The sequence below is a fragment of the Onychomys torridus genome, chromosome 19, assembly GCF_903995425.1.
Source record: "Onychomys torridus chromosome 19, mOncTor1.1, whole genome shotgun sequence".
NCBI lineage: Eukaryota > Metazoa > Chordata > Mammalia > Rodentia > Cricetidae > Onychomys > Onychomys torridus.
In genome coordinates this window covers 50,189,212-50,204,616 of record NC_050461.1, presented here as the reverse complement: position 1 = coordinate 50,204,616, position 15,405 = coordinate 50,189,212, and the positions used below count along the sequence as shown (strand labels likewise).

Here is a 15,405-nt window from a genome sequence, read left to right as displayed (position 1 = left end):
TTCCAAAATGTATGTTTCTGGTGACTGTTGGAAAAGAAAATCAATTTTTCAAATTGTTTTCTAAATTTTAGATTAATAGCAAAAGTAATCCATTTCACAATCTCAAAGAGACACACGTGCCTTTGTTCCCCCAGTACAAAGATTCAAGCACATTCAGCCTCTACGTCACTTCCTCTCAATTATTAACGATGCACAAGCTGCTCCACCCTGGTCCCCTGTCCCTCGCCCACAGAAGATAGGGTGAGGAGTAGGACTTGAGTCCGCACTATGGGTACATACCTGGAGTATTGCTCATAGCTGCAGTGGTGCTGGCCAAAACTGGGGTGACGACTGGGGGAGGAATCCCTGCTGCCATATCCAGAAGAGGCTGGATAATCTCACTCTTAAAGACATTATTCTTCTGCCACAAGTTTAATACTCTCACTATTTTACTCTATAAGAACAGAGAAAAATGGCACTCAAATTTGCTTCCAAAACATCAGCACAACTCAATTCACACAGAGTATTTGAGCACAGGATGTAGAAGAGAGTCAAATATTTCTACGGTAAATTCTGTCTCAAAAATTGTTTTCAACTATTCTGTATGTTCTAACATTTTCTGCTTTAAAATCTTAGCACTTGCCGGGCAGTGGTGGCGCACGCCTGTAATCCCAGCACTCGGGAGGCAGAGCCAGGTGGATCTCTGTGAGTTCAAGGCCAGCCTGGTCTACAGAGTGAGTTCCAGGCAAGGCGCAAAGCTACACAGAGAAACCCTGTCTGGAAAAACCAAAAAAAAAAAAAAAAAAAAAAAACCCACAAAATGTTAGCACTCACTTCATATAGGTTATTCAAGCACACAATGTAAAGAGAGATTAAAATACTTCTATGGTAAATTCCAACCTGAAATTGTTTTTAACCATTCTGCAATTCCTAGTTTTAGGCAATAAGGGAAGTTACTTCTGACATCTCCACAAGATAAATAAAAGTTATACTTAGCATAAGCAGCGTGACAATTAGGCTCCACTTTCTATGCATGTCAATTCACATGAGACTGGTCACACAGCCGCCTATTCAACTGCCCTACAACGCCCCATTTATAGGTCCCAGGATCAAATGAAGGTCACTCTGACCTCGAGAGCAAGCACCTTAATCACTGAGCTGTTGTCTGCACTATTCAGAGAACTCTGAGGCAGAGGCGGACTCTATCTCAATATCATGCGTACACACACGTAAAGGTGAATTAACCCTGACTCATACAATGCTTACCTTCTGAACTAGCAAGTAACTTCAGGACAAAGTCCACATCTAATGTGACTCTTAACAAATTCATTTTATAAGCTATTTTAAATAACTTTAGAGAGGGCATTTCTTCACTTAAGAAATGTAGCTCAGCGCCTGTGTTCAGCATGTTTCCCTGACCAAAAGAAAAAGGACAATTTACCAAACTCAATTTCTGCCTAAGAACCTTGCCATAAATGTACTTTAAACCCACAGCAATAGATATCTCTGTGCACAGCCTGAGGCACAGCCCTCTCCTCTGATCTTCTGTCACTGTTCCTACCTACTCTCTCCCCTCGATGGATAAAGCCAACATTATTCCCCACTAGCATTGTTCCTCAATTTGGCCCTTGGGGTAAGAATTACGTTCTATATCAATAATGCTCTACATTATTTGATGACTTAGAATAATCTGAGTCCTTTACCACTTGGCAAAAATAAATAAATGAAAGCTGCACCTCTCCACCATTGTCTCTTCCTGAGAGGCCTCTGACTGCAGCTGTGCATCCCATTTACTCTCAAAGAATCTCAAGCCGTCCCTACAGGTGCGTCTAAAGCGTCAGAACAATGTGCTTTAACCTCATCCTGTTCTGGGTTTCTCAAGTATTCAGAGTAAGTCTACTTTGGGTGAGGTTCATACAGTCATGATGTCACATTTAGGCAGTTTCTGTAAAATTCATGACCTGTGGGGTTGGGGATTTAGCTCAGTGGTAGAGCACTTGCCTAGCAAGCGCAAGGCCTGGGGTTCGATCCTCAGCTTAAAAAAAAAAAAAAAAAAAAAAAAAAATTCATGACCTGTGTGCTTGACACTTCTCATTCACTTGGTCCTAGACCAACTGTGTTGATAAATTTTACAAACATTTAAACTCCCAGTTTCATCATTTACAAAATGAGACTGTAACCCAATTTTTTGTTGTTCTTTTCCTGAACTGTGATTGTAACCTAGGGTTCAGGTGCTAGCATGTGCAGACCTTAGCCATAAGCCCTTAGGGCAAGGCTACAGGATACCATCAGTCTACTTCAACTTATTTGAATCCTAACCTTTCTCCAACAGAGTTCCCATGCAATCCCAACTCTGTCCTCAAATTCTATTGGCTCAATTGCTGCTGATCTCTTATTCAGTGATACAAACTTGAAAAGACTGGGTTACACAGATCTCTATGTCACACTCTGGGGAGCACAGAGATTACTACTTAGTCTCCTTGGTCAAAGGACTGCTTACAGATCCTGGAAAGTTCAGGTCTGCAGGCGGAAGTACACGCCCAACGACGAAGAACGTTCCAAAATGTTTTACCAGACTTTTTCTTAACCTTTAAGGTTTTTCCATCATTTTTTAAAAAAATAAACATTAATTAAACCCACTTCTTGAAATAAATAACAATCACCCGACCCCATACTAAGACTAGTAAAAGCTATTCCCTCGTGTCAGTGCAGAACGATCTGAATCGCAACTATTAATAAGGGTTCTATAACCAAGAACCACCAATCACTATTCTAAGGCAATTTGTTACATTAAGAAAAATAAATTAGAGGCTACTGTTAAGCATTGGTAAAGAAAACAATAATTAAATAGTATTTTATTAAGAGTAAAAATAATTTAAAAAATAAACACTGGTTCACTCTAACATGCAGGTTACATTAAATGTGTAAAATACTGTATTTCAAATGATGATAAGAAAAATAAAAATTATACGGCTGGAAAGTGGTGGCACATGCCTTTAATCCTGTCTCAAAAAATAATAAGAATAAAAAAAAAAAAAAAACGGAAGGAAGAAAGGAGAGAGGGAAAGAGGGAGGGGGGAGAGAAGGAAGGAAGGACGCTTCTACCCTTCTGATTCAACTCCTGCCTCTGCATGGTGAGGGCACTCAGAAAGTACCGGGCACTCTTTTGGCTTATATGAACATTTCTCAATGTCTGATATTCACGTTCTTCAAAATAACAATCCCAACATCATCATTCTGTGTCTCTATAAACAGCGTCAACTCCTTTATTACTGAGATTTCAGATTCATGTAATCTTTTCTCATATAGTTTTAAAATACCTTACTCAATAAAGACTATCCTGAGAGGTGTTAGTCATGAAACCTACAAGATTTTACCGATTGTGTGTTTTCTCAATCAGTTGTTACTATTTACTATTTCAAATTAATGATTATACATGGAATTCTACTTTAAGAACTCATTAAGATGGGTGCCTGAAAATCTGAAGCATTCTTTAGGACTACTTGCTAGGCTTACAATACCAAAATAACTAAAACAATATACAAAAGCTCCTAGGAATTATATCCAAGAATATTTACAAAGAATATACTATAACAAATTTATCTCCACCTATAATAATGTTTAAAATTTAAGACACGATGGTGATTAAAAATGAAACTACCCAATCTTGTTATAAGCTTTAGATTTCAGATTCTCAACCCTCACCCAGTCTCCTCTCTTTTTAATGTGTTTATCAGAGAGACAGAAGAGGGTGCTGAATCATGACATGGGTCTGATAAAGAAGTAAATGCTCGTAATAACTGAGCCATCTCCAGCCCTGTTCACCCACTCATAACCTTTTCCTAATTTAAAAACAGAAAGAAAAAAAATCACTTCCAAATCAGCATTCAACTTAAGTAACTTTCTAGTAATGTTAAAGGGGTATGAAGGAAATATCTCCCTTTATTCTTGGCTCTGGATTCTTTACCTGCTAATTACAGACACATACTAAAATCTGAGTGCTGGTCTTTAGCACTTACAAAATTGTAACAGAATTTTGATATGTATTTTTCAATGAACTGCTTGGCAGATCTATTTTCCACAAAACTGAATGGTAAATATCAATTCAAGTACCCACAATTCTCTACTGATTACATGCATGACTCAATGTCTAATATAATTTCAAAATATTTCTGTAGCCAATTTCTTTCACACTTGCTTCAATAAATTAAAAAGTAGCAAAAGCAACTATATCTTTCTACTCTCTAAACATTCTAAGAGTAAATATTAGAATTCAGAGTAACAGAGTAAATGACAACACAAGGTCATATAATAAGATAATTTAAGACTCTAAGAAAAGGAGTAACTTCTCCTTTAACGAAACAATATCATACCTTGTCATCCCCAGGGCAACGATATAAATTCTGGAAAGTGCTAATGATGTTATTACTAAATCTGGGTGCAAACACATCCTTTTCTTGACCGAACTGATGCCGGGATTGTCGCACAATGGAGTCAATAACATACAGTCCAGGTACCTTGTATTCTGGTTTACACTGATGAGAGAAGAGTAGAGGGGAGGAGACAAACAGTTTGTAAAACCCTTGATAGACAAAACCAGTTAAACCCTACTCAAAGAGAAACGCTGTTCATGCCGCAACCAATACCAGACTCTGCCTAGTCCTTACCCTCCATCTCTGGAACGGCACCTTAAAGAAGAGACTCTACTTTGGCTATTCAATGTATTCAGGTCAACTGTCACTCACCCCAATTCCAAACTAACACTGCCTAACTGATTTCAATGACTGGAAACAATCTGATAAAGAAGACATCATATAAAAATTATTTAATGATTTTGAAAAGCTGTAACAATGGAAGCAAAATCAGGAAAAGATTAGAAAATGCTTTGCAAGCATGCACTAGACTCCACCTGAACATCACATTTCTATATCAGTAAAAGAACAAGTCAAACAGCCAGTTGTACCATACTAAATACATCCAGCCCAAAGTTTAACTGTCTCAAATACCTCATCTATAGAGGAAACATGACATTACCACTATAAACACTCTGGGAAAATTGCTAACACTGAAATATGCAAGTATTCACACTATCCCAACGGGTCATTGTCTTCTAACTTACTTGTCTATAATTTATTTTTATTTTGTGAACTACGAGGTTCTCTACTTCTTAGCACAGGGGTTCCGAGCTTATGTACTTGGAACCCAGCTTTCTACTCTAAAACAAGAAACCCAGGAAAACTTGGCTTTCTCATCTAATTTACTCTATGTGCATGATGAGTATGTGCCTGCATGTATGGATGTGCACCACCTGTAGGAGTGAGAAGAAGACATCAGATCCCCTGGAAATGAAGTTATACATGGCTGTAAGCTGCCATCAAGGAGCTGGAAATAGCATCCAGGTCCTCTGCAAGAACAACTGCAGCCACTGAGCCATCTCCCCAGCCCCAAGGAAACTTGAACATCCTTACACACAGGCAAAGTTCTCCTGCTGGCATCTGTAGCTATCATCAATCACAGGGTTGTCTGACAAAGAACCCTTTGGCAAGTTCAGCACCATTCTCTGCAACATGTAAACACACTCACTCAATAATTACATTCAAACTTGAACTTCTACTTTCATGTATTAAAACTCACCAGTAAGGAAAATAAAATCGGAAAACATAAGTGACTGAATCTGCAAATAACTGAATGATACTGCTGTGGTTACCCCAGGATACAATTAGGGTAACACCATGTGGGTAATTTTTCTTTTTATATGAAAAGCTGGTCTATGGACGGACAATTTCAGTGGTTCTAATAGCAAAATCTATCATTTATAGACTGCATAGTAAGTATAAAATCTAGACTAAGGGATGGGGAAACTGCTTAGTAGGTAAGAGTGCATACTATTTATAGATTAGTCCCTGAGTTCAAATCCCTAGTACCCAGGTAAAACAGCTGGGTGTGGCTACATGCACATGTGTTCCTGTCACCCCAGTGAAGACTGGGAAATTACTAACCCTCCTCCTCCTCTTCACAGTCAAAGGACCTGGGTCACACTACAAAGACACAAGAGATGACGGGCAAGGAAGATACCTCAGCTGGAAAAGTGCTTCTGCACAAGAATGAAGACCTGAGTTCAACCCCAGCATCTCTTAACCCTAGTGGTGGGGAGATGGAGACAAGCAGATCCCTTGGACTCAGTAGCCAATCAGCTAGCCTGGTCAGCAAGCCCCAGGTCCCAGGGACAGACCCACTGACAAAACAAAGTGGATGGCTCAGGAGGAAAACACGTGTGCACACATATAACACACTCATGGGCAGATGGGGGAGGGCGAGATGAAAGGTGACCAGTCTTTACTGATGTAAAGTATCACTGAAGGATGATGGGAGAAGAAACCTGACATTAAAATCTTTAAGAATTCTAGTGGCCAGGGGTGGAAGCACATGTCTTTAATCCCAGCACTCAGGAGGCAGAAAGAGGCAGGCAGCTCTCCATGAGTTCCAGGCAATCCAGAACTACAATGAGACCCTGTGAACCACCATCATTCCCACCACCTCACAAAATAATCCTAGTGACTGCTAGAGAAGATACACTTCTTCAGTGATGAACCCATTAGTAAGGTGTCCACATCCATCCTCGAACTGTAACGAACCCACCCGTCACCAAAAGGAAGAGGCATGAAAGGGCTCAGAGTGAGGGCTTTTGCCACCAAGCCTGATGACCTGAGCTTGATCCTTGGGACCTATATAGTAGGAGACAATGGATTCCCTTAAGCTGCCCTTTGACCCCCACACATGTATTATGGATCAGTGTTCACCTCTACTAAATAAATAAACGCTTAGAAAAGTTTTTTAAAGAAAGTAGAAAGACTTATTGGGAAGAGGAAGGATATCAGCAGGAGTGGGGCAGGGCCAAATGGATTAGAGTACATTATGCACATTTATATACATGTGTGAAAATACCATCATGAAATCCACTTCATGTGTAACTAATGCATGCTAATGAAAACTAAAAAAAAAAAGTGAGATTTTAGGAATTTGTGTATGTGGTAGAGCAAGCATGTGTCACATACCCCTAAAAATGAGAACTCAGTGTGGTTAACCTCCATTGTCAACTTCAGGAGACTGAGACTCACCATGAAAACAGACTTCTCCAATCACAGCTGTGAGGGAGCTTCTAGATTAGGTTGAGCTGGGAACACTGGCCCTAAGTGTGAGCAACATGGTCCTATGTGCTTAGGTTCCAAACTCAATAAAAAGGAGGAGAGCAGAGTGTCAACATTCACCTCTCTCTGAGCCCAACTGTCTCAGGCTCCTGCCTCGCCTCGTGCCTCCCAGGATGGTGGACTATAAGCCAGAACTGTCCCCTCCCTAGGATGCTGTTGTCAGCTATGTGACGGACTTCAGCAATAAGACAAGCACCTGCTACACCCTATACCTGCACTGACCCATGGTGACAGTTAGCAAGGCTGCTCCTACCGACAGGGCTCTGGAACACTTCTGTACAGATGATAAAAACACTGATTTAAAAAAAACAACGACACCAGGTATTAGAATAGCGACAGAACTCCTATTTTCCTGGACTTTTTTTTACCTTGGTGTCCCCCACCTTTTATTAGTGGAGTATATGAAATGTTTCCATAATCCGTAACTGCAAAACCTGGAAAGACTGCTTCTGCTACAGATGGACAATATTGTCATTAATGGTCTGTATACACTCGGACACAACTACACACCCACACCCTCTAACATCTGTGCTGTAAAACTTGAATTTGGGCAACTTCAGCTGTTCTGTTAATTTTGGAAATTTACTGTGCTGAGTTAACACGGTACACAAATTAATAGATTACTCTAAAAACATTAAACTTAAAATTTTCATTTGTACAAGAATAACACACTATACTAAATATAAAGGGATTGTCCATGTGGAATTGGCTACAGAAACTAATATTCTGTAAATAATTTAAAACAGAAGTCATATTTCTTGTAACATCAAACAAGGACAAAATGAAGTCTGATTGTGGTCACGTGGGCAGAGAAAATGCAAGAGATTAAGAAGAGGCAGCTGGCTTTAATTTGATTGCAAGAAATGAGTGGCAATTAAACAAGTCTTGCCCTTACAAAAACACAGCCGTGTATACAGCAACTTTCTGGGTATGTCCATATGTACTTCATAACAAAAGTAAAACATTGGGCAAAAGCACCTCATCATAGCCAAGAAATTGTATCTGAAATATAAACTGAAGTAGTATAGCATTTAAAACATACCTAAAATATCCTAGGGCAAAGAACTGTTAGTAAAAAGTACCTATGGGCAGGAACCTCGGGAAGTGAACTCCTTTCAAATTCCCTGTGCCTAAATGCCCGGGTCCTTGTGCACCCACCCTAGGGTAAAGAGTATATACGTGATCAATATCCACTGTCACTAAGACTGGACAATACATAAAAATGTACATATTTAAATGGGAGAACAAAGATAACTATGACAAGTGTTTTTCAAAAGATTCTGGCATTCTTTCAGGTAAGTAGCAAAAGGTGGAAAAATAAAAGTAGCAAAGGGTGATGAACTCCTTTAGCTTCACTTTACAACAGATACTTGGAGGTTGCAGAGATGATGGCTCAGCAGTTAAGAACCCACATTGTTCATGCGGAGGACCAGAGTTCTGGTTCCTATACCCATGTCTGGTGGCTCACAGCTGCCTGTAAGGGCAGCTTTAGGGGATCCAATGCCTCTGGACTCCAAAGGTACCTGTCCAAATGTGGCATACAGAACAGAGAGACACACATCCACACCTACTCATAATTAAAAAATAAAAATAGGTACTTGTTGGAAGGTTTCTGGGAAAAAAAATACGGTAGTGCTAAGAGTATTTGTCATAATTTTTATTTATTTTCCATGTCTGCTTCATAAAAATGACAACAAATGAATCTCTTCTATTACTGACATAATGCAATAGAAAATTTAAAGGTTAATAAAGGCCAAGTTTCCAACTTAGACAGTAACAGCTAATTGACAGGACAATATCAGAAGGTAGAGAGATCACATGTTCTGCAAACCTATGGCAGTTAATAGTAGCCACAACAGCACTGATGCAGCTCACTAAAACAAAGCATCCAGACTGCATTAAAAAAAACAATGCTGAGTGATGAACCTCTAGTCCTATCTGAGTATATGAAACAAATGAATTTAGTAGTAACCATACAAAATAGTAGGCAAGGACAAAAAGGGTGGAACAGTCCTTTTGTAAAGATGTGTTTCTCTCACTGCTAATGAAAAGCAGACTGGCCAATGACTACACAGGATTTTCAGGGCACAGAGACTGCTGGGAAGAAGCGAGGAGTGGAAGGAGTTGCTAGCCAGACGGGAAAGCATCAGCAAAGAAAGCACATACAGAGGTGAGCAAGCCTGGATCAATACACAGGTGAACAGAGATGGTTAGTGTAAGCTATAAGAGCTATCTAAACACAAGCCTATGCTATCGGCTGAGCCTTTACAATTAGTAAGTCTGTGTGATTATTTGGGAGTGGCCAGAAGGACAGCTGGTCATGGTCCTGACAAAAAAAACCCTGCCTACAGCACAACTTCAAACAAAAGCAGAGAATTATCACAACATAGTTTTCTGGCTACATTCACTACATCAAAAGCTAGAAGCCCAAGTATTCTAAGCAGTAGTCCTTTAAGAAGTCAGCTTTTAGCAAGGCAGTGGTGGCACATGCCTTTAATCCCAGCACTGGGGAGGAAAAGGCAGGTGGATCTCTGTGAGTTTGAGGCCAGTCTGGTCTAGAGAGTGAGATCCAGGGCAGCCAGGACTGTTACACAGAAAAACCCTGTCTTCAAAACCACCTCCCCACAACAGTCAGTTTTAATGTTAATTTTTTTCATTTCTCGCCATCATCCATCATTCCATCTATAAAATTTTAATGACTAACACATGGCACCATAGATAACATTATCAAGCTTTTACACACTTATCCCTTACTTGTATTATTTGTTTACAGTCACTAATACTGCACTTTACAGTTTGATTTTCTTTAAAAGTATACTTATCTTTATCTAAACTTTTTAATCCCAAAATATGTTTAACCAGTATTTTATGGAGAAAACAAAGTTATAAAAAGAGGGAAAGAGGGCAGAGAGATGGCTCAGTGCTTAGGAGCATATACTGCTCTTCTAGAGGACCTGGGTTTGATTCCTACCACCCATTCTGACAGCTCACAATTGTCTATAGCTTTTGTTCCAGGAAATGTGATGTCTTCTTCTGCCCACTAAGAGCACCAACCACACCTGGTACACACACTTACTACATACATGCAAGCAAAACACTCCTACACACAAAAAAACATAATAAATAAAAATTTTAATTTAATTTTTATTTTTTGGTTTTTGTGAGACAAAATCTCTGCATAGCCCTGGCTGTCCCAGAACTCACTATGATGCTGGCCTTAGATTCACAGAGATCCTCAGGCCTCTGCCTCCTAAATGCTGGGATTAAAGATGTGCACCACCAACCCTGTCTATATTAATCTTGGTTAAAAGTGGGTTGGAATCAAAAAGAGGTTAGATCAATTATTTAAGACAACTGAGTTTAGAGACACAGTAGTTGTACTTTGATCCCTTCACCTTCTGTGGTACACTGCAAACTTGCTAAACGTTGATTCCAAGTGTAAGTAAATGACGTCTCTGTCCTAAGGCATGAGTCTTAAATACACCTGCCAGAACCTGGCATCAACAGAATGCTGATCCTAAGTAAGAGGACCAAGAACAATGACTAGTCACCTAGACTCCTGATAAAGACAGGAAACCTAAGTGTGCTGGGCACAAGCTAAAGTCATCTGAGAGGAGGAAGCCTCCATAATACCAAGCTGTGGGCCAGCCTATAGGGCATCTTCTTAATTAGTGATTGATGGAGGACGGCCCAGCCCATTCTGCGTAGGGCCACCCCTAGGCTGGTGTGGTGGTCTTGGGTTCTATAAGAAAGCAGAGTGAGCAAGCCAGTAAGCAACACCCCTCCATGGTCTCTGCATCAGCTCCTGTCTCCAGGTTCATGCCCAGGTTGAGTTCCTGCCCTGGTTTCCCTTAACAAACTGTGATTCAAGATATGTAAGCCAAATAAACCCTTTCCTCCCTAAGTTGCTCTTGGTCTGGGCATTTCATCAGCGCAATAATAACCCTAACTAAGACAGTAAGCAAGACTGCTATTTTCAACTTTATTTGCCTTAGTTCCCCTGGATATAGTCTACAAAATAAAATGTAGCAGCACTGTTGAATGCATTAATGGCTCAGATAAAATGAATGAGGGGAACAAAAATAATTGGAAGAAAATATTTTAGCCCATATTTTACATAGATACAGAGTTGCTTTCTAAGCATACAGCTTAAAATGACTAGTGAGAATCTCCTTAAAGGCCTTACGCAGAGTAACATTTAAAAACATCAATCAGCCGGGTGGCCCACGCCTTTAATCCCAGCACTGGGAGGCAGAGCCAGGCGGATCTCTGTGAGTTCAAGGCCAGCCAGCCTGGGCTACTAAGTGAGTTCCAGGAAAGGTGCAAAGCTACACAGAGAAACCCTGTCTGGGTGGGGTGGGGGGGGAATCAATCATAATGACATAACTGTTTTCAAGAAACAAAACAAACTTAGCAAAAGTATCTTCCTAAAGGTTAACATTTTGAGACTTATCAAATCAACACTTTCATTTTATTTTATTTAATTAATTAATTTATTTTTTTGTCTTGATAAAGAATCTGGAATAGTCCAGATGGGCATCTACTTGACTAAGCCCAACCATGAACCTGGGTAGTGTCAGGGACTACACTACATGCCTGTGTGAATGCATAATCCTATTTTACAATGGGCTGGAGATGGAACACAGAGCAACTGGTATGCTAGGCCAGCACTCCACCGGCAGAACTACATCTGCAACACTTGGGAGTCTCTTTTTAACAGTCCATCAAAACTTCAACTCAAGTATTTGATTTCAAGGAGGACATAAGGAGTTGGAAGATGGCTCAGTGGTTAAGAGCACTTGATGCTTTTGCAGAGGACCTGGGCTCAGTTCTCAGCACAAAAATGTTCAACTCACAACCATCTCTAACTCAGGTTCTAGGGGATCCAGCACATACTTGGTGCACATACATAATGTAGGTAAAATACTCATACACATAAAAAGTATTCTTTAAAAGTTAAATCACGTGCTTAAAAATAAATGAATAAATAATGAATGAGAACACAAGCATCAATACGAAACTACAGCACATTTAGCCTCAGTAGTAAAGAGCACATGTACTTACTTTCTGAATGAATTTCTCGACACTTTGTACCACGTGTTTATAGAACTGTAAGAAAAGAGAAAATGTGATTCCCAAATTAGTTTGCACAGGTTAGAATTTTCTGCTGACCACAGGCTTCAGAACGGCTCCAAAGGTCTATTAAAATAATAAATTTTAGTCGAAACTTTCGTGATTTGCATCATTCACCTTTATAGGAAACTAGCCATTACATTGAATTCCTCAAGTAATTCTCTGAGGCACATATGTATGAATGTATCTAAAGCACATTAGGATACTTCCAACATCTTTATGAAAGCACACTTTGGCAAACTGTATTAACAGCAAAATACTGTACACTGACAAATGCTGTTTTTTCCTGAGAGGAAAATGTAACAATGTCCTACAGTCTCATTTTAACTCCTAAATCAAGGAAAATACTAGAAAAAGCAAGTAACTCTACCACCAGCAGTACATTTAAAAATGTGAGAGCCTGTTTTAAGCATAGGCAGAGAAGAAATTTATAATGTGCTAATGAATCATACAAAATGAAATGATTCACTATTAATTGTGAGAACACTTAATGTACAATAAAACATTCAACATAAACCTGAAAATAAGTAAAAACAGAAATTAGACAACACAATTTTAATATGTCAATGGTAATGCCACTACTAGACCATTTCTGTTTTGAAGAACTTGAGGAGTACTTCCAGTCTCCTGACTTCTGCTTTACAAAACAAAAACAAAACAAAAACAAAACCAGAAGCCTTCCCTTGGAATGAGGAGACTAAGAACTGAAGCCGTAACAACACTGAAATGTATACCTGGGTTGACTCTAAGAACACTAACACAAAAGCACTGCATCCACATGAAATCCAAACAGTATCAATGTACTATGGCTTGGAGAGATGGCTCAGCAGTTATGAACACTAGGTGCTCTTCCAGAGGACCTGGGTTCAATTCCCAGCACCCACATCACACTGTAGATATGGGAGTCTATAACTCCAGTTCTAGGGCTTGTGACACCTCACACAGACATACATGCAGGCAAAACACCATAAACATAAAATAAAAATGAATTTAAGAAAGAAAGGAAGGAGAGAAGGGAGGGAGAGAGAGGGAAAGAGAGAAACAGAAAGAAAGAGGGGAGGGAAGGAGGGAGAGAGAGAGAGAAAAAAAGAAAATGTCGAATTCTCAGGAGATTTATATCCAAGTATATAGGAACTGTTATTAATGACTTTAAACTGCCAAATAAATCAACCAGAAAAAGAGGGAAAAAAAGTAAAAAAAAAAAAAAAAAAAAAAAAAGGGTCAGTGCTTGGTGTGTGTGTGTGTGTGTGTGTGTGTGTGCGCGCGCGCGCGAAAGTAATAAGTAATACCCAAGTGAGTAGAAATAAAGCAGATGTGGTTAAAAGGTTACTGACTAATAGATCTAAGGGGCAAAAACAGTGTTTATCACAACACACTACAACTTTTTTCAAAACTAGAATGACTAAAGGCAGTAATAAAAGCCAGGGGGTGATGGCGCACTACTTTAATCCCAACACTGGGGAGGCAGAAGCAGGCAGATCTCTGTGAGTTCGAGGCCAGCCTGATCTACAGAGGGAGTTGCAGGAAAGGCGCAAAGCTACACAGAGAAACCTTGTCTCAAAAAAAAAAAAAAAAAAAGAAAAGAAAAGAAAAAGAAAAAAAGAGGCAGTAATAATACATCAAACATTACAGTATACTGTAAAAACTGAGTTATTCTCCACTAACAAAAACCCCAATTCAAACTCTACAAGCTACTTCATGTACATTATACTCTTCTGACATCTGAAAACAGGAAATAATGCTGGAACCTAAACTTTACTGAGTCTTTAATTTAACAAGTGCTATTCAACAGTTTTACGAACTATACCAATTCCTAAATTTCTAGACTACTACTGATAATATTAACATATGTTTGCATATTCTTAGAACCATATCCAAAGAATCAGACCACACAGAAGATAGTGCAAACTAAAAGAGAATTAGCTTATGCTAAATTTAATTTCCCTTCAGAAGTCTCAGGCTTAAATGTACTTACCATCTTTATCCCATATCTTTTTTTTTACATGAAAATATGAGGTTTTTAACTATAATGGAGTAAGATACTAACTATAAAACTAAAACACACACACACACACACACACAAACTAAAAAAAAAACCAAAAAACAAAAAACAAAAACAAAAGGGCTGGCAAGATGGTTCAGCCAGTAAAGGTACTTGTCACCTAGGTGCACATTTGTTCTCCAATTTCTAAGCATATCCCATGGCAAATGTGTGCAAAACTTTACAAGAATTAACTCAATTTTTTGGTAGTAACTACTAATAATTAATATATTGCTATAGTATATCTAGTTATGGCTAATGTTTTGACCACTGAATTTTTATAGGTTAGTACCTACTTCATTAGAAGTAATCATTTATTTTTAAGACCCTTACTTGAACCAGGAGACAAGATATTGTCTATGACTGAACTTAAAAGTTTTTTATCCAAGAAGTCATGTGTACTTCTGCAGAGAATCCAACCTTTCCCTGTGATTCCAAAGTAGGGATAAGTTAACACAGGCTCAAAACTCACTGTATCAGAGCAATAAATAACTTTCTATGGTTTTCCTAAAATTCAATTACCTTATACACAATGAAGCCAAATTATTTTCCATTATGACTCCATTTTTAAATCTACATAGAATCAGTAAGAGAAAAAACCCAATAAACTAATTTGTATTTAGAAGTCTTTTATCAACTTATATTTAAGAATCTGTAGTCAGTGAGACAAATGCCAATGTCAGAACACCGTCTCCAAACCACAGCTATTCAAATTATCACCTGCCTAAGAAAGGAACAAAAAATGCTTGCTTCAAAATATAAAAGATTGTTTCCTTAGACAGGCGATGGTAGCACACGCCTTTGGATCTCTGTGAGTTCGAGGCCAGTCTGGTCTACATAGCAAGTGCCAGGATAGCCAAAGCTGTTAAACAGAACAACCTTGTCTTGAAAAACAAAACAAACAAAAACCAGACTGTTTACAAGGATCTTTAAAAAAGGTTTACTCATTTTATTTTCTTGGTTCTATGTATCAGTGTTTTCCCTTCATGTATGTGTGTGAACCAGGTTGTGTCCAGTGGCCCTGGAGAGCAGGGCCTCTAGAAC

The 15,405-nt window shown here is 39.0% G+C and overlaps 1 protein-coding gene across 6 annotated transcripts in view; it reads right to left on the bottom strand.

Annotated features, from left to right (window-relative positions):
- The window catches only part of Scaf8 (SR-related CTD associated factor 8), a 175,368-nt gene that overhangs the window by 128,683 nt on the left and 31,280 nt on the right, over positions 1-15,405 (bottom strand). For all 6 annotated transcript variants that reach the window (XM_036168651.1, XM_036168652.1, XM_036168649.1 and 3 more), the window contains 3 exons: positions 12,252-12,296; positions 4,353-4,514; positions 280-433 (listed from right to left, as the gene is read on the bottom strand). In XM_036168651.1, coding sequence (XP_036024544.1) covers positions 280-433; positions 4,353-4,514; positions 12,252-12,296 — 361 coding nt within the window. The remainder of the gene's footprint in view (positions 1-279; positions 434-4,352; positions 4,515-12,251; positions 12,297-15,405) is intronic.